We start from the raw sequence: 22,500 nt of genomic DNA, 5'->3' as shown, positions 1-22,500 counted from the left end.
GAGTAAAGAAACAAATCCATTAATGGTGCGGCCGTCCTCCGTACTCAATCCTCTCCGGCCAAAGTTTGTGCGCATGCGTGGAGGAAGCGAACGCGGAGGCCAGTTGTAAACTTTCGCTCGTGGGAGGAAGGCACTGCCCCTTCTCGTCGTGAATATCTGTGGCCGCTCCGAGAATAAGTCCGGTGATTTGAAGTGATTTGTGTAAAATAATTCGAGTGAGTGAAAGGTACAATGACGTAAATGCAGAGTGTGGTCGTTTTTTAAATAGGAAGTGGCGAAAGAAAAAGAAAAGTTACGGGGATTTGAAGTAGCTGTGACAAGGCGCTGCTTACCTGTCCTCGAACAAAGTAAGTAACATCACCTGTCACATTTCATCTCTTCGGGCGTCGACGCTCGATTTTCCGGCGGCGAATACTTGCAATGAGTGCAAGCAGTGCGAAAGAGGGCGTTAAATCCCCTCAGAAGGCGAGAGAGAAAAGTAAATAGGCGTTTCAAAGTGAGGGAGCGAGAGATCGCCTCGGGGCGGCCTCGCACAGGTAGGAAGGCGGCCGATTTGCCTCTTTTTAACATCTACGGCTTCTTTTTGCGCTCTCGGCTCCGCGGACAACGTTCCGTGGGCGTGGGCGTTCGCGGTGAGGATGCAGCATAGAGCATTTTAAAAAAGGTGGATTTACAGAGGTAATCGCGGGCCCAGTTAGGACCGAAAATGCGAAAATCGACGGTGTGTTGTCTCCAGTGAGGGCCCTTTTTTTGAAGAAGGTCAAAAGAGGAGCTTAATGACTCCGTCTTGGCGGGGCTGGGGGTGTCGTGGTCCCCCCTCCCCTCCCCTTTCCTCTCATGGCCCCCGATACGACTAGAGAACACCCAGAACGTTCACGTGTACAGCTGCCACGAACGTTTCGGCGGAACACACGACCCAATGAAAGAAATGGCATGGGATTTTTTTTTTTCCGAATTTGGATTTGACAATTTTTTTTTTTATTTGTTGCTAGAAACTCGTTGATAAGGACGATCAGCCTCCTTTTTACGTTTTGTTATTTGAACTCCGTGAGCTCGCGGTGATTATTACTTATTACCGCATTAAAATGGCCCGAGAGAGAAGCGGTGCGGGGACGGGAAAGTTACTTCACGGACTTTGCAATAGTTTGATTGCATTTGCAGGATTATCAACTTGTGTGGATTTTAGTTGTGGAAATGATTTCTTGCCAGTTAGTTGTGTATGAATATTTGTAATAAGTGGCGTTTGGTAAACGTGGTGACCCTTCTCCAATAAATTTAGAAAAGATTCCGCCAGACATTGACTCTACTTTTGATACTAATCAGTATATTACACCGGTGTATAGCACTGGTTTATGTAATGTTTTTGTCATCTGGCAATAAATTTTACACGTGGTCTGTTACCTGTCACGAAAGAATGTAAATTGAGGTTAATAATAACAAAATATCCGCATGTGTACACAGTAACTGATAGTCGGTAATATCACCAAGTATAAAGTTACACGAGGAGGAGGAGGAGAAGGGGAGAGGAAGAGGAGAAGACGGCGACAAGAAAGAGGGAGAGGACGAGAAGGTTGATGATAGCGACGGATGAAGGAGAGAGAGGAGGAGCACTTGTCCCTCTCGATTGCGAACCAGTGACTCCTGTGTCCCCCCCCCACCCCTCTCCTCCTCCCCCTCCCCTGTCCTCTCCTCGCCCCACCTTAAAAACAAGTTCCCTTAATACCCCTCCCCCCCTCCCCCCCAACATGTTTTGTGGTGGGGGGAGGTTGCTGCAGGTGGCTGGGGCAGAGATTGTGGCTTGTGTTATGTCATATCAGTTCTGCTGAAGCCGGACATGTATATACGAAGAAAGAACTATTTTTCTTGTTACTGGCAAATGCTTGTTGCGGGTTGGAACTGGCTGTTAACACTTGTTCACTTCTCCGTTTTGCTTGCAGACTTTTTTTTTATTTTATTTAGTTGTTGAGTGGGTGGACCATTGTCTGTTTCCTTTTCTTCTCTATCTTTATTGCTGAGACATTATATTCCCTTGTCCTATCACCGCTGAGACATTATATTCCCTTGACCTATCACCGCCGTCCTTTTTACTTACCCGGTCGCCCTCCCCTCCAAGTCCCATCACCTGTTTTGTACGCTGCCTCCCTGTCACTCCCCGCAAACTCCTTGTCCTCATCCCTTGCATCTGGGAAGCGTCTTATTTTCAGTCTATACTTATGTACGTGCACGAATGTGTACGTGTTGGTGTGCGTGTGTCTGTGTCTGCAAGTCTATATGTGACGTGTTTGAGTGTGTGTATGTGCTTGTGTGTGCGTGTGTGCGCGCGCGCATACATGCATGTATATATGTTACATGTGGGGGGTATTGGTAGGAGCAGCGTGTGGATTGTTGACAGCCGCAAGGGGTGTGAGAGCTTTAATGCTGACGAGTGTGCTTGGCAGCAGGTCACTCGGTACTACCCATTATTATTTTTTTGTGATCATGCATTTTTTTCACACGTATGCGGTTACTGAATGATAATTCCTTTACATTCCCTGGTAAATGTTCCATCTCTCTTTCTTTCTATTTTTAGTTATAGTTCTATTTCCCATTCCATTTCCCTTTTCTCCCTTTCTCCTTCTCTCGGTTTCTCTCACTTCTCCATTTTCCCTTCTCCCTTGTTTGTGTGTATGTACGTATGTATGTATGTGTGCGTTCGTGTTATTTTTGGAAATGTAAATTCTGCCTGTTTCCCAAGCGCGGTGAAACGCTTCATCGGTGTCGCCCGGGGGAAGGGAGTGTTATGTTATTTTCAATATTCCCTTAGCAAATATCATTTCCTTGTGGTAATGAGCAAGAGACCCCTGAACATTTTTTGCCTTGTGGTTTACCTCAGGTCGGCGCCTCACGGTCATGCTGAGGGCCAGACTGCGCTCTGTGTTTGTGTGTGTGTACGTGTTTGGCTGTGTCCGTGTGCTTGTGGTTGAGGACTTAGTTATGTGCACTTTCCTGGTGAAAGACAAGGTGTCATTTAGAGCATTTGGAGAGAAACTTGAAAGTCGTTACTGTGCCTTTACACACACAAACATAACAAAACGATGTATGGACCGGTTATCTCCATGCTTTTCTTTCAAAACTTCTTTGCAATTACGAATACATTTATCTCGAAAAAGATATAACAATTATTCGTCAGCCATTCCCCAGACATTCATTTTTAAGATACAGGGACCCCTACCACAGCGAGGTATATCGGACACGTGCGTAAAGCATGGGTGGCAGCTAATGGACCCAACGTACATGTCTTTAGACCTCGGATAATCGTAAAATTTACGGACCGATAGCCCTTCTGGAACGCAGTTGAACTCCAGTCGGGAAGAGAGGAGCGAGAACCTGATCCTGACCTGTGGTGACCTGCCGTGACCTGCCGTGACCCCGAGATCGATTATTCAACGTCGGCGTTTTAAACCAAGAAGGCTAGACTTGTATTTTTTAATTCATGGTGCAGGAACGGACGGCCTAATTGGTGCGTGTTCGGTTGGCTGGCTGAGGTCTCGTATCCGCTGGAGGAATGAACTGTGGGTGTCTGTGTGTTGTGGTGAGGTGCTGACATCACTCACAGCTTTGGGAGTTACGGGAGTAAATTTGATGTTATCTTGATAAGGAGCAGATAAGAGTGAGCGACAGCGTCATGTCCCGGAGCGAATTAGAAGGGGTGGAGGAGATAGGTAGGGGGGGGAGGAGGGAGGGTAGGTGGTTGGGCGGATGGATTGGTCGGTTGGCTGTAATCTGTAACGGAGGAGGGGGAGGTGTGGGGTGGGTTCGACGGGGCACACACGTGGTGGCAGCGGCGGGGCGTCCGGGTGACCCGTGCCGACTTGGAATTTTCTTTTCTTTGTTTGTTTGTTGCTTTGTGTCGCGTTTCATCGGGTAGGCGATCCCTTTTAATGTTGGGTTCTCCTCAACAATTTCCTCTTTTCCTTATGCAGAGTTGAGGCGTTTTTTCCGTGTCCAGATCCGTTCGTTGTGTTCAGGATTCCAGGCGACCTTTTGTGCACCCGGAATTGACTTCTTGAAGTTGCATGTCCGGGATGATGCCTTCTGCTTGCGTGAATGCGCGGGCGAGTGTGCTGAGTGTGTTGGTTGCAGAAATTGCGTGAGCCACTCCGACAATGGCGGTGCTGACGTCACGATGGCAGGTCCGCGCCGCATCACGCACTACTCCTGCTTGTCCTTCTTGAACTCCTCTCTGTGTTTCATCACTCTTCCTTTGTGACGTTTCGTAGGGAAAGAGGAAGAAGGGGCAGAGTAAAACAAAAAGCTTCAGTCGTTCAGTGCCACATAATAATTCTCGGAATGGGTAAAGGTAATGGAAATGAGCAAAGAGAGAAATATAGAAAAGAGGGAGAGGTGAATTACAAGGATGCGGAGAAGGGGAATGAAAAAAAAAAGATAAGTTGATTGGACGTGCGAGTTATTTGGGGCAACGTGACGTAAACCTTGCTCAATTTACTCGCTCGCATTCGTGTGAGAGCTAATAAAATGGAATATCACGTTTCTCTCTCATCCCTTTAAGATTCTTGGAACTTTTTTTAATTTCATGCACTAGTTTTGAGTTTATCATCTCTCTACCAAGGTATGTAGACTAAAATAGATAAGTGCCCGTTCAGTTGTGGCCAGAAAGACCAGTGCCCACTATCGGGTGAGTGGGTGTGGGCGATGGAAAGGGCAACCTGAATATTTATAACTATACCTATCATCGCTTCCTAATCATTGAGGGCGGCCTCTTATCGCGCCAGGTGCTGCTCCCTCACTTACCCTCTCGCATTCCTTCCGGCCGAACTGATACCACCAACACCTGTGCCTGGTACGTGGTGTATCCTTGCCCTGGTCCCTGTCCCTGTCCATGCTCACTCCTCGCCATCAATCATTCAATATTACCCATCTATTTTTTTACACTTTATCCTCGTTTCTCTTAAGATCTGATTAATCTCCCTCTCCCCACCGTCCCTCCGCCTCCGTCCCCCTAGCATTACTTCGCTTGATCTGTCATCATTGGCAAGTCTCTGGTATTTTTTATAAGCAACTTGACGAGGCATCATTTTGCAGTATCGGGTCTTGATTTAGTGAGCTTGTTGGGAGCGGTCTCTGGTTTTCGGTTTCGGGTTTCTTTCTGCACATCTTAGACGACACGGTGGCATCTTCGTTACTAGGTGTAAGGAGGTTCCTCTGGCTGACGTCATGGCCTGTGTTTACTTATTGATATCGAGAATTCCATTGTCTTTATATGTGTGTGAGCCTTATTTATAGGCGGGGGAATCCATTCACTTTATTTGTGTGTTGTTATAAGGCCTTGGCGCTTATTCATGATGTTAGGTTTGGTGTGGGTCTCTCTCTCTCTCTCTCTCTCTCTCTCTCTCTCTCTCTCTCTCTCTCTCTCTCTCTCTCTCTCTCTCTCTCTCTCTCTCTCTCTCTCTCTCTCTCTATCTATCTATCTATCTATCTATCTATCTATCTCTATCTATCTCTATCTATCTCTCTATCTCTGTCTATCTCTCTATCTCCCTCTCCTTCTCCCTCTCCCTCTCCCTCTCCCTCTCCCTTCTCTCCCTCTCCCCCCCCCCTCTCTCTCTCTCTCTCTCTCTCTCTCTCCCTCTCTCTCTCTCTCTCTCTCTCTCTCTCTCTCTCTCTCTCTCTCTCTCTCTCTCTCTCTCTCTCTCTCTCTCTCTCTCTCTCTCTCTCTCTCTCTCTCTCTCTCTCTCTGGATTCTTGCATATGTTTGACCTGCAATTAAGAATTCTTGTTTTGATTACAGCTTTCGAATGTTTGTGTAGACGTGCCGAGCGTCCGATGATCTCATGTTTACTTGAGTATTTGTCAGTCTCAATGAAACACGTGGGGGATCTCTATGAGGGTTTTTAATGGCTGGGGTCGTTTCATGCCACATTCCTTTCTTGAGATGCCTAGTGGATTGCCCTCTCTCTCTCACCCCCTCTCACCCCCTATTCCTTTCTCTCTCTCTCTCTCTCTCTCTCTCTCTCTCTCTCTCTCTCTCTCTGTCACACCTCTCCCTCACCCTCCCTAATTTCCTCTCTCCCTCTTTCCCTCCTTCTCTCTCTGTCACACCTCTCCCTCACCCTCCCTAATTTCCTCTCTCCCTCTTTCCCTCCTTCTCTCTCTTTCACTATCTCTCCCCCCTCTCCTTCCCTCTCTCTTTTCATCCATCTCTCCCTCCTTCCCTCCCTCTCCCCTCTCCCTCCCTCCCTCCCCCCTCTCCCTCCCTCCTTCCCTCCCTCTCTCTCTTCATCCCTCTCCGTTTCTCCCTCTTCTTCTTTCGTTGTTTTGCAATAAAGCCAAGGTCCAAGTGGCTTTTCAGTTTTAGTGTTTGTATCACGGCGTCTGTTGTAAACATCGCCTCCGGGAAGGTCGTGGGTGCGCTAGAAAGTTACCCTTTTGAGTGCGCTCTAAATCTTAATATTTTTTACGGGATTCCACGCGGCCATTCTCGCTATTGGTTCGTCCTTTGCGCAGGTGGAGGAGGGACGAGGAGGAAGCGTGACAAAAAGGGGGGCGTAAATTGTGTCGTATCGGGATTTAGACAAGGGGCGGTGGACGGGGGAGGGATGGGGGGCGATTCAGCCTTTGTAGGGTGTAAGGTGTAGGGTGAAGGGTGAGTGCGTAAGATGATGCGAGGAGGGGGGCCAGGAAGGGTGAGGGGGTGAGGGTAGGGTTAACGGAGTATGGAGAGAGCATGTGGTTTGGGCGAGGGCGGTCTGCTCATCGTCAGCGTGAAGTGGGCGCTATAACCGTGATAACCTTCTCAACCTCTGTCCTGATAGGTTTAAGGTGGGGTGGGAGAGGTGGTAAGGGGGAGGGATGGGGGTGAGGGTGGGAGGCATGTGAGTTATGAGGAGGAGGTAACTCACACAAGGTGGAAGTGGGGTTGTAGGAGTCGGTGGGGTTTAGCAGGGGGGCTGGAGGCGTGTGTGAAATATGAGGGTAAGATAACTCGTACCTCTTATTTAGAAGATGGGGTAGAAGGGATGGAGGGGGTGAGGTTCTAGCTTTGTGGTGCCCTGTGTGAGGTTGAGAGTGAGGTAGGGATGGGGGTATGCTAATGCTGTTACAGTTGCTACAGAGTTGAAACCGTTGTTACAGTTTCAATAACGGTGCTTTGAATGACTCGTTGTTTACCGCGTTGTTGCTTTACCTTTTATTATAAAATAAAAGGATGATTAATAGGATTATGATACGCTATAAGTATTTTGATTACTGTTCTTCCAGTTGTCATGCTGTTATCAACAGTCTCCGTTGTTATCACTATCATTATCACTGATCATCACAACTCGCGTTTCTATAATTTGTTATTGTTATTAGTATGGGTGTTATTATTGATGTGAAGATGATAATCGTTATTTGCTCCATCTTATTTTATCATCTTTTAAATAGCTCCTATATATAATAGCCAGGTAGGTAAACAGATGGATGGTTAGATGCTGTATATATGTATAATCTTTCGTGGTCTGCATGTGAAATACTCCCATTCCGACCAGTGGAACGTAATTTCCAATTCACCTGTCGAAGGTGTCACGGTTTCCGCTCGCCAGAAAACCATTATTTAGGTTTCCATCAATCTGTTTTCCGTCGGATTAATGACTCGATGGTCTGGCGTGACCAGGAAGCTGCGATCAGTATGGATGGGCGGCGTTCTTGCGTTCCTGCGTTCCTGACTCGGGGTTCAGCTGGCCGGCGTCGGTTTGTTTGTGACTCTCTGAGGGGCGGCTGTCTTTAAGGATGGGGCGTTCTCTCTCTCAGCTGTCAAAGATCAAGCGCTGTTTTCGGTTCGTCTTCATTGCGGTAATGGCGATGCTAATAAAGATGGTTATAGTGATGGTTATTGCGGATTTGCTATTAGCATGGGTATTGCTCATGGTGTTGTAGATAATGTTGTTACTCTTGTTGTTACTGTCAGTATTATTGTCGATGTCGGTTTTATTACCCATATTATAGTTGCAATTGTTATCAACATCATTATTTACTTGTAAGTGTCTCGGAAGACAGAGAGGTACGGGGAACGGGAGGGTCGGGAGGGAGCAGAGCAAAGGGGGGAGGGGTGGCAAGGAGAGGATTGCATGATCTTCAGTGAGGATGGCGTGTGATGTGTCATTCCTCCCCCGCTCTTTTTCTATCCCTCTCCCGCTCCCTTCTGCTTCTCCCCTCTCCTTTGCCCCTATCCCACCATCCTCGCCTCCCCATCTCCCTTATCCTTTACCCTCCCTTTCACTTATCCCCTCCCCTTCACTTATCCCCTCCCCTTCACTTATCCCCTCCCCTTCACTTATCCCCCCCCCTTACCCCCCCCCCTTTCATCAGCTTGGCTTCTTGATTCCACAGTTACCTTTTGATGTTGTCTTCATTCTTCTGTTTTTCTTTGTTGGGTGACCTCCTGGATCAGTACCTCTGAGTTGGTACTTTTTGTGTATTTGCTTTTTAAGGGGTTGTAGTTGCTGGTACTTTCAAGTTGTGCTGTGTTCATGTACTCGTGTCTAGATAAATTGCGTTTTTATAAACATTTTGTGTGGTTAAACTGCTGTATTTGTGCCACTTACTGTACTTGCATTCCTGTGGTAGTCTCTTTATGCTCCCAGTTGCTTATTATCTATATTTAACTTGTTCGTGCCTGACCTCTTCTGTCCTTCTGTCCCTCGCCCCTCCCTTACTCCCTCCCAATTTTATAAAGTCCCCACCCTTCTCATTCCCATTACTTCTTCCTTTTCTCACATAAACCATCCAAATCAAACCAGTCAACCACTTGGGTCTCCGGACTTATTTGGTAGAACTGCCTTTCGAGATCGTTAAATCGTTGTGTTTTATTTGCTCTGTGGCTCCGTTTTCCCTTTCACTTTCATTTTCTTCCCCTTACCCCTCCATCCCCCTCAACCCCCCTCCCCCATCCTTCAAACTCCCTCACCGGCCTATAGGCGTGGCTCTACGGGAATGGTCCGAGGCAGAGCCAGCAAGAGAGAAAGAAGGAAGGAAGGGTGGAAGGCAGTGAACACAAAGAGACACAGAGAAAGACATGTAGGGGAGAAAAAGTGAGCGTGCGCCGTACCTCTCACGAGGGATTTGCTCGGACCATGCTCAGTCCACAGGTGAGACGGACTCACGGTGACTTAAATGTGTATTTTGTGGTGAAGGGTGGGTGCCCTCTTCCCTCTTACCCTTCTTTAGCCCCTAATCTTCTCAACTCAATCCTTTCCCTCATTCTTTGATAGTGTAAGGGTCATGTGTTATGCAGGATTCATGAACATTTTGTAAAGGATGCCGAGAGCACAAGCAGGCACACACTCATCTCACGTTAATGAACGCTCACTCACATCACACACACACACACACACAAAAAAACACATCACACACTCCACACACCATCACACACGGTGTGTAATGTAAGTTTTCACAACCACTCACAACTCACATGCACACACTAACAGATCCGTTTATCGGCCTGCCCTCCCTTCCCCTTGCTGCGGGTTTCAAAATCTGATTTTGCTCCCAGTTGCGGTTGCAGGGCAACTCCATGCGCATTTCGCAGGTCAGGAACTGCAATGTAACGGTCAGCATCGCGGTAGCATTTGACCTTTTTTCTTTTGAGGTGACCGTAAGGAAGGTGTTTCGCTGGAGGGGGATTCTTGGAAAGTGTTTTTGTTTGTGTTTTTGCTTTTCTTTAACCTTCACCTGTTTTCTCCTCTCTCTCTCTCTCTCTCTCTCTCTCTCTCTCTCTCTCTCTCTCTCTCTCTCTCTCTCTCTCTCTCTCTCTCTCTCTCTCTCTCTCTCTCTCTCTCTCTCTCTCTCTCTCTCTCTCTCTCTCTCTCTCTCTCTCTCGTTTGTCATGGCATACTCATCTGTTACTCCAAACCACCATCAGGAAATGCGTTACGTTATCTGTCCAGGAATGTTCACACACTCAGCCTTTGGCGTACCACGGCCTCCACGTAATCTCCCTATCTCTGATAACTGATAAGCAGAGTTGCGGTTGTACGAGTCTGGCACCCACCAGTCACAGAGCATGTACGACACATTTACTCGAACTGTGCACGCTTTGTGGTTCTGCGATTGAGCGACGCTGCATTTGTATTATGGTGTGTTCCTTGGTCGATGCTTGATCTTTATTTGTATCGGGAGGCCTCATGTAAATGCTCAATGAATGCTGGTTCACGAGAGTCCAATATTCATGGCAGTTCCCATCCTGCGAATCGAAACTCGGGACGCAATGCAGATCCTTGCTTGTCCTTCTCAACGATGTTCTATTTTATCTCTAACTCTTAAGTCATTTACCGCCAAACGTGCGTGAAGTGCGTGAAAGCATCGCGGAAAGGTTTGTTTATTGGGCCATTTGTCACTGGTTGACAAGGACTTTGTTTTGCTTGCGTGTCGCCTTCTGCTGTGAGAACCTGCTTTCTGAATCGTGGATGTGCCCTTGGCCAGAGAAGGGGGTGACATACTTGTTTAGTTGGGGATCAGGTGTATTGCATGAGTGAATAATTTAGATGAATAATGTAGGTGCAACCGAGTTGTGTTGGGACATTGCCCTTGATTTCATTTGACGACATCGTTGGGTTTTAACACATTATCCTCATCTACATCTATTAGCTTATTGACATCCTTGTTATTGCTATCGATACCATCACTAATATATCGTATCGTGATCGACATCCTATTGATTAGTGACGATGCTAAATCGCGCATCGACCCTGCATCATAAAAAATGAACATGAAAAAATAGAATCAGGAAAAGAAGTCCTTTGAGCGTGCGGGGTCAGTTGCAGCGGGAGACTGAAACGAGAAAACTACCACCCTACCACCCGAAAGGAACGGGGAACGAGCTGGATCCCGTTCGTGCAACCAATTGATTGTGCTTGTTCGACTGTTCCTTCCGGCGGGGCGCTCTCTTTTTCCGGGCTGTGGTATTTAGAGCAATTGTTTAAGAATTCCTATAAATTATATCCTACCCTCAAAAATTAGGATCTCTTACTGGATGGACATTGTAGGATGAACTGTTGTGGATCAGTGTAGCGACCCCGTGCCTATCCGATCCACCTAAACCATCTGATGCTCACCCGAAGTAGTGATCCACCTGCTTACGCCAACCCTCCGAACCGTCGTGTCCGCCTCCGCGCTATGCTGCATCCTTGGCCTACATGATGCGCTTCTATAGACTTACATGACTCATCAGCCTGTTTCTCAATCCTTATGTTTGGCCGAGATGGCGGAGTACAGGGGAGGCTTTCGCTAATGACGCATTTTCGTTTGTTTTATTTCCCTCCATCCTTCGCTTCCTTCGTTTTTCCACCGCCGTTCACTTTCACCGTCATGTCATGATCGACGCCTTTCGCGTATCAGGGAGGATGCTGTGGATGTCGTCGGCATACGGATTTCTTGCAGCGAAGGTCGTTTTCGATCGACGAGAAGAAATAAGAGAGTTATTGAAAGACTTCAATGCAATTTGTCCGCTTTATACTTTTTCGCCTTCAGCATTTGCCCCTTTCGCCTACTCTCCCTCCCACCTCCCTCCCTCCCTCAAGTGTTGCGAAAAAAGGGTTATTATTTTCCCTTATTTGCAGTAATGCCTAAACAGTTCTGTCTGACGGATATATTGGCGGTTTACGTAGGCTTTCTTTTAACTTTGGTTTCATGATTATAGAATAATATTGATTATTAGAACAAAATGACAGATGTTACACAAATATCTGTTACTCCAGTACTTGTTAATGTAACAGTCAGCTACTTGTTGGAGGTGAACTCATAGCTTGGTGAACCATTATACAGATAAGAAATATAACCAAACTCGCAAAGACAATGTGAGCCATTGCACCGGCGCGTATAAACCTCATTTAATGCAATAGGTAACTAGTCATCGTTACTGAATATAATCTATGCCAGTTTTATTTTAATATCTGATCTTTTCCCTTTACAGATGGGCGACGAGGCCATCACGGCGCGGCGCGCGCAGGAGCGGGAGAACCTCCGCCACATCATCCAACAGTGGAACGCCAACAGACTCGACCTCTTCGAAATCTCAGAGCCCAATGAGGTAAGTGCACGTCCCGTTACTGTCTGATTCGCTGTTTTTACTTTTATTCCCGTTCGACTCGCTCGCTCTCTTTATCACTCCCATCTCCCTTCTCTTTCATTGCTTTCACCTCCTATCTCTCTCTGTTTCCGTTCCTCACTTCCCTCTCCTATTTCCTCCCCTTCCAATACCTTCCTCTCCCTCCCTCCCTCCCTCCCTCCCACCCAACATCTTGTTTGTCTCTCAGGTAAACTACACCCGCACTCCGGCCGAGAGCCCTTCACCTGCGAGAAGTGTCGGCGACCCTCGCAAGTCCTCTTGGCTGCGACCCATTCACAAAGTCAGACAGGATGGGGGAGTAGGAGAGGAAGGGGGAGGGGAGGGGAGAGGAGTCCTCGCCCTCATGACGTTCTCGAGGACCTTCTTGAGTGTGGGAAATTGGGTGAATGGGGAACGGGAGGAAGGCGGAGGGAGGGAGAGAGAGAAGGAAGTGGTTAGGGGAGAGAGAAAAGGATGGGAAAGAAACTTTAAGACGAGGAGGAGGATAAGTAGGAGGAGGAGAGGTAGTAATCATTGTTGTAGTAGCGAGAGAGGGTGGGAGAAATTAAACAGGGAAAAAGAAAGCGCAAGCGTTTTAGGAGAATGTGAAATGGGAACGAGAAAAGAGCGTTTGTCTTATCTCGGTGACTCGGAAAAGTCTGTAGCATAACACGTAGCGTACGATCAGATAAAAGTACTAGTGAACCAGGCTAGAGATAATGTTGAACCCATGTAGAGTATGTTACATTTTAGGGAGTGAGAAATGTACTTATTTTCTGTTAGTATTATTAAAAAGAGAGTTCTGCTTTAGTTATAGCAATGGAAAGGTTACGGGCGAAGGGAGGGGTGGGGGGGGGGGCGTGTTGAGTTAGCGGAGGTTTACCACATTACGTAGCGGGTAGCGTAAAGTGGTAGAGTGGGTAGCTGGGGGGAGGGGGCAAATAGGTGGCAGTGCTGAAGGGCACGGACGCATGCGAGCACGCACGCTCCTGTGCACCTGACGTTTAGCGGTAATGACTGGGCCACGCAGGAGCCAGCTGTGACCCTGCGTGCTGCTTGTGAACACAAACCAGAGCAAAGAATAACAGTTACAGGTTGTGCATAGGAAATTATAGATATATCCATATACATATATAGATAGATATATGGATATAGATATAGATAGATGGATATATCAGTCTATATATCTATGATTTTCGCATATCGGTCGCACCTTTGCTGGTTCAGTATAGTGAGCTTTCATCAGCGAAACGAGCGGCCAACCTTTATAGAATGTAATTGTTCTCTCTCTGTCAATTGGAAATATTCAAATATCGTGTCTTCTACTCCTCTTCTGCAGTTTTTTAAGTTGGAGTCAGAGAAAGCCATGGTATATAAAAAGATGATGGAGTGAAGAGTAAGCCGTGGAGATAGTGAACCAGAAGGATAATCGGAAGAGAAAGAGAATGTAGGCAATGGGATTGGAAATGGATTGGAAAGAACAATAGAAAAAGAAAGAGAAAGAGAAGATAACGGGAATGAAGACGTAAGCTAAGAGAAGAATTAGGGAGACGATGGAATTGTGCGTAATTACAGACTCATTAAAACCCAGTTAAAATGATGAGGATTTACGACCAATGCGGCAACGGTTATGTGTTTGCAGAGAAAATAGAAGCGGGTCTCCGTCTCGGCTCCCGTTACGCGTGATTTCCGCCTTCGCGTGTGTGCGAGCGTGTGCGTGCGAGCGTGTGTGCGTGTGCGTGTGCGTGTGTGCGTGCGTGTGTGTGGGTGGGCGTGGGCGTGGGCGTGTGTTTTAGGACAGGTTTCCGATATCTAAGGGGGAGGATAAGAGTCCAACACACATGATCGTGTATATGGGCGTTTGCTTGTGTGTGTTCGGATGTCTGTTGGTATCTGTTCAACTTTGCCCGTGTCTGCCTTTCCTTCCTCTCCGTACTTGCCTTCAAACTATCTGCCCACATTCGCACTCGCAAAACATGCACGCATTCACAGCCACACGTGTGGGAAGAGCCAGAGACGCTGAGAAAATCATCCGATTCTCTACATTCGTGGGCATTCACGTATGTGTTTGCAAGAGGAGGACTCTTTGACCGCATGAGTGTGACAGGTCTTTGTCGAGGCCTTCGAGAGCGGAGCGGGGTCGCCGGGACCTGCCCCGGTGCAGGAGCCAGTGACTCACTCCTTCATTTGCCAAGAGGGGCGTTCAGGCGAGAGGAGGCGGTAGGGGGAAAGGGGGGAGGGAGGGTCATATAGAGGGAGGGAGGGGAAGGAGGAGTAGGAGTAGGATTCGGAGTGTGATAATGAGAGGGGAGGGGAATTGCGAAGGCAGGAAAGGGATAAGAAGATAGATAGCATTACAAAGAGAGGAGAAAGGCAAGGGCGTAGAAAATTAAGAGAAAAGAGGAAAATAAAGCAGAAAGAGAGAAGAGAAGAGAAGAAAACTTTTAAAAACGATTAGACGATGAGAGGGAATAAAACGCACCAAAGAGAGATAAGAGGAGACATGAAAAGAGAAGAAAGCATGAAAAAAGAATAAAGAGAGAAGAGAAGAGAGAGACCACGAGGGGAGAGGATAGTTGATGACCGAGTTTTGAGTCCAAAGGATTGGCCCACGGAGTTGCGTGGGAGGGAGGGGGAGGGAAGGGAGAGGTGGCTTGCTGGTTGGCTTCGCAGGTATGGTTGAGGTGGCAGTTCTTATAGGTCGTTGGCGGGCGGGGGCGGGCGGGGGGGTAGGTGGATGGATAGGGTGGTTAGTGCTGGGGGTGGGGGAGGGGGAGAGGGGGTTTGGAGTCTGCTAACATGACTGGAAGACAGGTCTTTCCGGTTACCTGGGAGGCGGCGACGCGACGATACGAAATCGTGCAACGAAAAGTTTCTTCGGGGATTTTCTTTGTGTTCGTTAGAGGAGCTTTGGTTATTCTCCCGTCCATCAATGGGGCTAATGGCGTGGCTTGTCTTTGTTTAGGTAAAGAGTGGTTTACGTGTCGAAATTTCTATCTCTATCTATCCATCCATCTATCTATCTGTCTAACTCAAATGATTCATCTATCTATTTATCTCTCTATCTAAATTTCTCTCCCTCTCATCTCCTCACCTTCCCTCTCCTATCCTCTCCTTTCTCTCTACCCCCATCCTTCGCTCGCTCCAGGGCTATCTGGGATATACTATCTGTAAGAGTAAGAGTAGCAGACTTATTCACAAAGTAATACAGAGAGGGCGAGTGTGAGTGAGTTAGTGAATAAGGTCGCTAGTGAGTGCGAGTGAATATGGCTCGGTTTTAGGACGGGTTTCCGATATCTAAGGCAGGGGGAGGATAAGAGTCCAACACACAAGATCGTCTCGAGTTACAGGTAAGGGCGTATTTGGCCGTGATTAAACCTTGTACCTGTAATTAAAGATCTTGGCTACATTTAATTAAAATAAAATAAAAAAATGAAGAAAAACGAAAAGTTGCGTGACTCTAGAAGATGGCGATTGAAACAACGAAAGGGTCGTGTTACTGGTCTTGTTGTTGGTACCACACAGCTGGTTCGTGACTTGGCCGGGGAACAAAGGCCAGATTCACCAAAGAGTAAAAATGTTGCGTGGAAAAATGTAAGTGACGCATAACCACGGTAAGATTTGTTTCGATATTCACACCTGAAAAAAGGAATCTTATTGGTTCACGAAACGTTTTCTTTTTCTTCTTTTTTCCCTTTCTTTCTCTTTCTTCCTTTCTTCCTTTCTTTCTCTTTTTTATTTCTTCATTCCTTTCTCTTTTTTATTGCTGTGGCTTCTAGAGGCCAGGTTGAGGAAGGCATCAACCGCAACTCCTTCGCTCCTTTCTCCATTGTTGCGAGGTCTTGTAAAGTCACTCGTTCCAGGGCTCTCCCTCTCCCTTCCACCCTCCCACCTCGCCTCCCCTACTCCCTCCAGCCCCGGGCTACTCTTTTTTCTCCTTTCTCTATCTCTTCTCTTCGTTACCTATGTAGAGAGACAGAGAAGAGTCTCGTCACTCGACATTCATTCCCCTCCCCCCCTTGTTATAATGGCATTGATAATTAGGGCCATTAATGTTAGAGGAGAGAATGCTCAAGGGCCATTCATTGCCGCTCTTCGCCGCCGCCGACGACCCTGATTACAGCTCCGTTCACTTGGGGGCGGGGGCGGCGTAGGTCGAGGGCGTAACGAGGTAATTGCCCTGCGGATTTTTTTTCCTTGGGGAGGGGGTTGCTTTCCCTTGCTCTTGTATATATACTGAGTAGTGAGTGGGTTTAGTTCTGTAGGTTTGTCTGTGGGTGATTAATATGCAGTCTCATTTTCTCTCACTAAAACTCTCTGCTCTCCTCTCCTCTCCTCTGCTCTCCTCTGCTCTCCTCTCCTCTGCTCTCTCTCCAGTAACTGATAACACTTTTGTGCCATAATGACGACCCAGTGAGGAAAGACATGGATCATGAGGAGTGACAGTCATCCTTCTGAGATGCGCATTCACAGGTCATGTCTTTTCTTTCTCTATCTCTCATTCTTTTATCTTTCTTTCTTTCTTTCTTTCTTTGATTCCCATAAACTTTTCTCATCATGTTATCCCTTGTATCAGCTCAGCTCCGGGACTCCCTTTCCCCTTCCTCGCGATCGCCAGGCCAGCGCGGGTCGCTGACTAGATTCAAGGATAGAGTGAATCGGTGCGTCTTAGGTCGCTTCTGGGGCACGTGCGGGGGCTAGAGGAAGGGAAGAGAGAGGTGGTGTGTGGGTGTGAGGTAGGGTGGAGTGAGGGTGTGAGGTAAAGGAAGAGGGGCAAAGGGTTTTTTATGACTTGTCTCTTTTGAGTCATTCCTCTCTTCTCCTTTCTCTTTTCTCGATTACAACTTCCACCTTTCTCTCCATCATTTTTTTTTCTTTTCTTTCTTTTACTCGATGGTGTATCCGCCTTTTCCTTTCCAACACTATTATTTTTTTTCCGTCCCACTAGCTATCCGTTTCTCCCCTTTACCTTCTTTCTTCATATTTTCCCCTCTCAATCTCTCCTTCCTTTCCTGACGTATTTCCTTCGCTCTTCCCAGGACCACAGGACAGCAGGTTCCCTCCGCTACGCAATCCTTGAGCAGGTTCTCGGCGGCGGACAACAGTCCGTTGCCTTATGAATTGCTGTTGTTTCTGCCTGATTTGCCTCTTTGTCTCGGCTCTTTATCTTTCTTCTTCTTCTTCTTCGTAGTGTTGCTTTCGTTTGAATGGAAGGCTGGTAGGTTTAATTTGGCTATTTTTAAAGTATCGAGGCGGGGTAGGGATTTTTTTCTTTTTGTTTGACTCGGTGTCGCTCATGGGCGTCCTAGTGTGAGGCGTCCCCGATGTGAGGGTTGCGAGGAGGCGAGGCGAGTGTGAGGTGTGAAGGGATGCAGGCTGAGGCGGCAGGACGGCACAAGGTGAGGCTGCTGACCTGCATTATGCATCCCACATACCTCAAGAGTCGCTGAGTCCTCACCAAGGTCACACTGCCCGCTCCTGCCTCCTCTCCTCCTTCCCCTCACCCTCTTCACTTCTCCGTCTCCTCTTTCTCCTCCTCTCCCTCCTCCGCATCCTCCTCCTCCTCCGCCTCCGCCTCCGTCGTTTCCCGGCCACCCTCTCCCTCTTCCCCCTTTGCCCGTACTGGCCCTTGTCCCCGACTCCTTATTCCTCACTCCTCTGTTTCTTACTCTTCCCTCCGCCTTTCTGGCACTGATCCCCGCGTTTGTCTGTTTCGCATATATTTTCTCTCTTCTTCCGTTTTACCTTGTCTTCTCTTTTATTTTTGTTGTTTATTTTCCTCTTCCTCCGTTCCACCCTTCATCCCCACCTCTCGCGTTCATTCTCTTCTGTTTCAATAATTAAATATTTAATCGTTTCTCTCTTTCCCTGACTCCTCCACTCCCCCCTTCCCCTTCCCCTTTCCCTTCCCCTTCCCCTTCCCCTTCCCCTTCCCCTTCCCCTTCCCCTTCCCCTTCCCCTTCCCCTTCCCCTTCCCCTTCTCCTTCCCTCTTCCCCTCCATCTCTAAGATTCTGTGCCATTGGCTGCGGTGATTACAAAGCTGATAGAGCTGTTAGTTGTATGCGTCGCAATGGGCATTTGGGATGGGTATTTTTTGTATGCCATGTCATGGGTTGCTCGCGGTTTGGTATGGGGGCGAGGAAGGAGGCAGGGGGAATGGGGCATGTACCGTTGCGTGGCGATTCCGTTCCGCTGCTGATTCATACATGGATCACCAGCGTGAGGACGATGGTGGTGATGGTCATGGTGATGATGTTGATGATAATAATGATAATGACAGTGATGAAGATGGTAATGATGACGATGGTGATGGCAATAATGTAGATGACGACGACCCGCCTCATTTGTTGTCTGTTATGAAATGTCGCTCGCTCTTATTGGGGTGACGTGGCAAAGCGTGGGCGCCACGGGTCGTCGCTGTGACGGGACGGGCGTGCTTCATTTGATTGGCGTTGGGAAAAGCGTCCAGGTTATTTTAGGCATGATAGAGGTCGGGCAGGTATAGCTCATCATCTCCCCCTTCTCTCTCTCTCTCTCTCTCTCTCTCTCTCTCTCTCTCTCTCTCTCTCTCTCTCTCTCTCTCTCTCTCTCTCTCTCTCTCTCTCTCTCTCTCTTCTCTCTCTCCTCTCTCTCCTCTCTCTCCTCTCTCTCCTCTCTCCTCTCTCTCTCCTCTCTCTCTCTCTCCTTTCTCTCTCTCTCTATTCCCTCTCTCTCTCTATTCCCTCTCTCTCCTCTCTCTCTTCTCAATGCCTCCCTCCTTTCTTCTCTCTCTCCTCTCTCCTCTTCTCTCTCTCTTCTTCTCTCTCCCCATCCCTTCTCTCTCCTCTCTCTCTCTCTCTCCTCTCTCTCTCTCTCCTCTCTCTCTCTCTCTCCTCTCTCCTCTCTCTCTGTCTCTCTCTCTCTCTCTCTCTCTCTCTCTCTCTCCGTCCTCTCTCTCTCTCTCTCTCTCTCTCTCTCTCTCTCTCTCTCTCTCTCTCTCTCTCTCTCTCTCTCTCTCTCTCTCTCTCTCTCTCTCTCTCTCTCTCTCTCACACTCTCTCACTTTCTCTCTTGTCCTCCTCATCCTCTCTCTTTCCCTCTCTCGTCTAATCCTCTCTTTCCCTTTCTCCCCATCACTTATTTCCCCCTCTCACCTAATCCTATTTCTTCCTCTCTTACCTAATTCTATTTCTCCTTCTCTCACCACCTCTTTCTCCCTCTCCATTTTCCTCTCCCCTGCTCCCCCTCCCATCCCCTCCCCACCAACTCCTCTCAAGTGAGGTTCAGCGTGTACACCTGTGAGGTAGCTTTTTATGGCAATTACACCTTCTGATGATCTTAAATGTTTCTTTTGCTCTGCGAATGTAACAGCATGGAGAGGCGAGAAATCTATATAAAAAAAAGTAAATATACACGTTTTTTAATTATGTTTTGTTTTTAGAAATTCTTTGTTAGTGTCGAATTAAAGTGCGAGTTGAGTGCGAGAGGAGAGAGGAGAATAAAAGGAGGGAGGAGGGACGGACGATATGAGAAGGGGAGGCGCGGAGGTAGAAATACAGGACGGAAAGGAAAGAAGGGAGGGAATGCAAGGAGAGAAGAGATAGAAGGAAGGAGGAAAAGATATCGACGGAGAATGGGAATGGAATGTAAAAATGGAAGAAGAGGAGGCGTAAGATAAGGAAGAGGACAGAAGGGCCAGGAGACCTGCCAGGAGAGAAAAGACTGTATGGGGGGAGAGGGAGGAAAACGGAAACGGGCATTGGCAAGAGAGAGTGAAAAAGAAATGAAGAGAGAAGGCGAGGAAGGAGAGAATGACGGTAGGCGGGAAGGAGGGACAGACGGACGGAAAGGCAGAGGCAAGAGGTCACGAATGCTAGGGAGGAAGGGTGGGTGGGTAGGTAGGTAGGTAGGCAGGGCAGGGCAGGTGAAGTAGCTGAATGTGGCACAAGGTCACAGGCGGCGACCCCGAGAAGGGAGTGGCATTGGGAAGAGTAGGGAGGGTTAGGGGTTGGGACATGGGGGGGGGGATGATAGGAGGAGAAAGTTACGGACTGCCTACCTGGACTCTCGAAGTCCAGTACGCAGATGACGTCATTCTTATTTCCAGTTTGGGCATTGGGATTTGTTTTATATTATTTTTATCTTGGTTAAATATACTGAATATATATATATATATATATATATATATATATATATAATATATATATATATATATATATATATACAATGAAATAGCGAATTTCTATATAGTATGAATAAACATATCAAAATCAAATCGCAGGAGTAAACTGGAATCAGAAGACACAAGACCGGAATGACTAAAAAAAATATTGAGAGAGGTCTACGTCCTGCAGTCGAATGATACAGGCTGACGATGGTGATGTATATATATATATGTATATATATATATATATATATATATATATATATATATATATATATATATATATATATATGTTTATGTATATATTTCTAGTTCTCTCTCCAATCCCTCTCTCTTTCTCCCTGAGCAACCATGAGCGCGTAGAATTGCCAGTGATTATGGAAATTATAATAGAGTGAATGACGTCGTACGACTGATACGTGTTTTGCTACTCTCACGAAAGGCTTGTTTGCAGTGAACACATCAATGCAAAGTTAGTCGTCTTATCGTAATACGGTGGAAACAATGCGATTCTGAATATTAGAATATTTTCTTCTAAGTAAAAGCAGGGGCATGCATTGCTAAACACGAGCATTATATATACCAAAGGCAAAGGAATGCAACACAACAGATGTAGACATTCGATCACCGGTAGGCGCAAAAGTATCAACAATAAATAATGCTGTCGAATCTGATTGGCATTCAGTAGAGCGACAGAAATCCCAAAGTCAACATTCGACGCCGGCCAAGGCTACAGCCACGGGTTGGAGGCTGAGCGTGTTTCGGAATACGTTATAGACCGTAGTACGCGTGTTGTAAGGGATCAGGGATAGCGGGGGAGGAGGGAGGGTTGTATGGGAGAGGGGGGGTGGGGGGGTTGGTACTAGTATTAGTGGGTAGTAAACCCTGTTGTTAGAGATTTAAGCATAAACACATAGAGGTGGTGCAGCGGGAGAGGGAAGGCGACAGGGTAGGAGAAAGGTAAAGGAAACATGAGGGGAAGGTGGGAGGGGAGGGAGGGTGAGGAGGAAGAGATAAAGAGAGGGTGAGGAGGAAGAGAAAAGAGAAGAGAGGAGGAAGAGACAGAAAGGAGAGGATGAAGAGACAAAAAGGAAAGGAGAGGATGAAGAGACAGAAAGGAGAGGAGGAAGAGAAAAAGAGAGGAGAGGAGGAAGAGAAAAAGAGAGGAGAGGAGGAAGAGAAAGAGAGGAGAGGAGGAAGAGAAAGAGAGAGGAGAGGACGAAGAGAAAAAGAGAGGAGAGGACGAAGAGAAAAAGAGAAGAGAGGAGGAGAGGAAGAAGGCGATGGTGAGGAGAAAAGGAGAGGAGGGAGGGAGGAAGCAATCCTGGTAGTGACGGTAAGAGGCCGTCCGGAGGAATGTCAAGGCCGTGGTAAAGCTGCCCTCCCCCCTCCCCCTTCCCCCTTCCCCCTTCCCCCTTCCCCCTTCCCCCTTCCCCCTTCCTCTGCCGCAGCCCTAACGCCCTCCCTGCCCGCCACCCCTACGCTCCATGCGCTCGTACACCTCTGGCTGGTGGTTGTTTTGTGTGTGTGCGCGCTTGGGAGGGGGTGGGGGGGGTCGTCTCTGGGGTTTCTCCCTCCTACCGCCCCTGCTCCTCCCCGTGGCTTCAGTACCTGTGTGCTTGGCCGTGACCCATCGTATGTACCCTACCTGATACCCCACTCTTCCCCCCCTCACCTCCCCACCCCACCCCACCCCACCCCACCCCTCGCCTGGGCCCACGCGCGTCTGGCTATGTGTAAAGAAGGGCGTCTCGGCGCATTCTGTTGACGATTTAGTTGGTTGTTGGGTTGGTGTCGCTCGGCCGATAATTCACGAGGTGTTTTCTCGCAATTAAGTGTTTTTTGCGTAGCTTCTCTGGGTTGCTGTTTGTTCTTTGTACTGACAATATACATATATATATACAAGCACACTCACATACGGACACCGTTGTTTAAGGATATGTTTACAATATATACATATTTACACATGCACTCGCACACGCACACGCACACGCACACGCATTCACACACGCGCACACACACACACATGTATGTATATATATGTATATATATATGTATATATATATATATATATATATATAATGTATTTGAATATGTATATGTATAATTTTTTTTAAGGTACATAGAAGATACATTGTATGACCAATTGCACATTGTATATAATTTCATACATTATTTATATGTTTGTGTATATATTATTACCTAAATATGTGTACTTATGTTTGTTTTTTATCCATTGAGAGGAATTAGCAAGCCAACCGCGAGCGGCTATCAG

At 47.4% G+C, this 22,500-nt stretch overlaps 1 protein-coding gene across 6 annotated transcripts in view; it reads left to right on the top strand.

Moving 5' to 3' along the window:
- Positions 1 to 101: 101 nt before the first annotated feature.
- The window catches only part of cno (adherens junction formation factor afadin), a 323,420-nt gene continuing 301,021 nt past the window's right edge, over positions 102 to 22,500 (top strand). For all 6 annotated transcript variants that reach the window (XM_086537393.1, XM_086537390.1, XM_086537388.1 and 3 more), the window contains exons 1-2: positions 102 to 347; positions 11,948 to 12,064. In XM_086537393.1, coding sequence (XP_086393519.1) covers positions 11,948 to 12,064 — 117 coding nt within the window. In that variant the 5' untranslated portion in view covers positions 102 to 347. The remainder of the gene's footprint in view (positions 348 to 11,947; positions 12,065 to 22,500) is intronic.

The sequence above is a fragment of the Penaeus japonicus genome, unplaced genomic scaffold (genome assembly GCF_977035675.1).
Source record: "Penaeus japonicus unplaced genomic scaffold, GWHDUDI00000001_assembly GWHDUDI00000005, whole genome shotgun sequence".
In the NCBI taxonomy this organism is placed as follows: Eukaryota; Metazoa; Arthropoda; class Malacostraca; order Decapoda; family Penaeidae; genus Penaeus; species Penaeus japonicus.
This window is presented reverse-complemented; position numbering and strand designations above follow the sequence as displayed.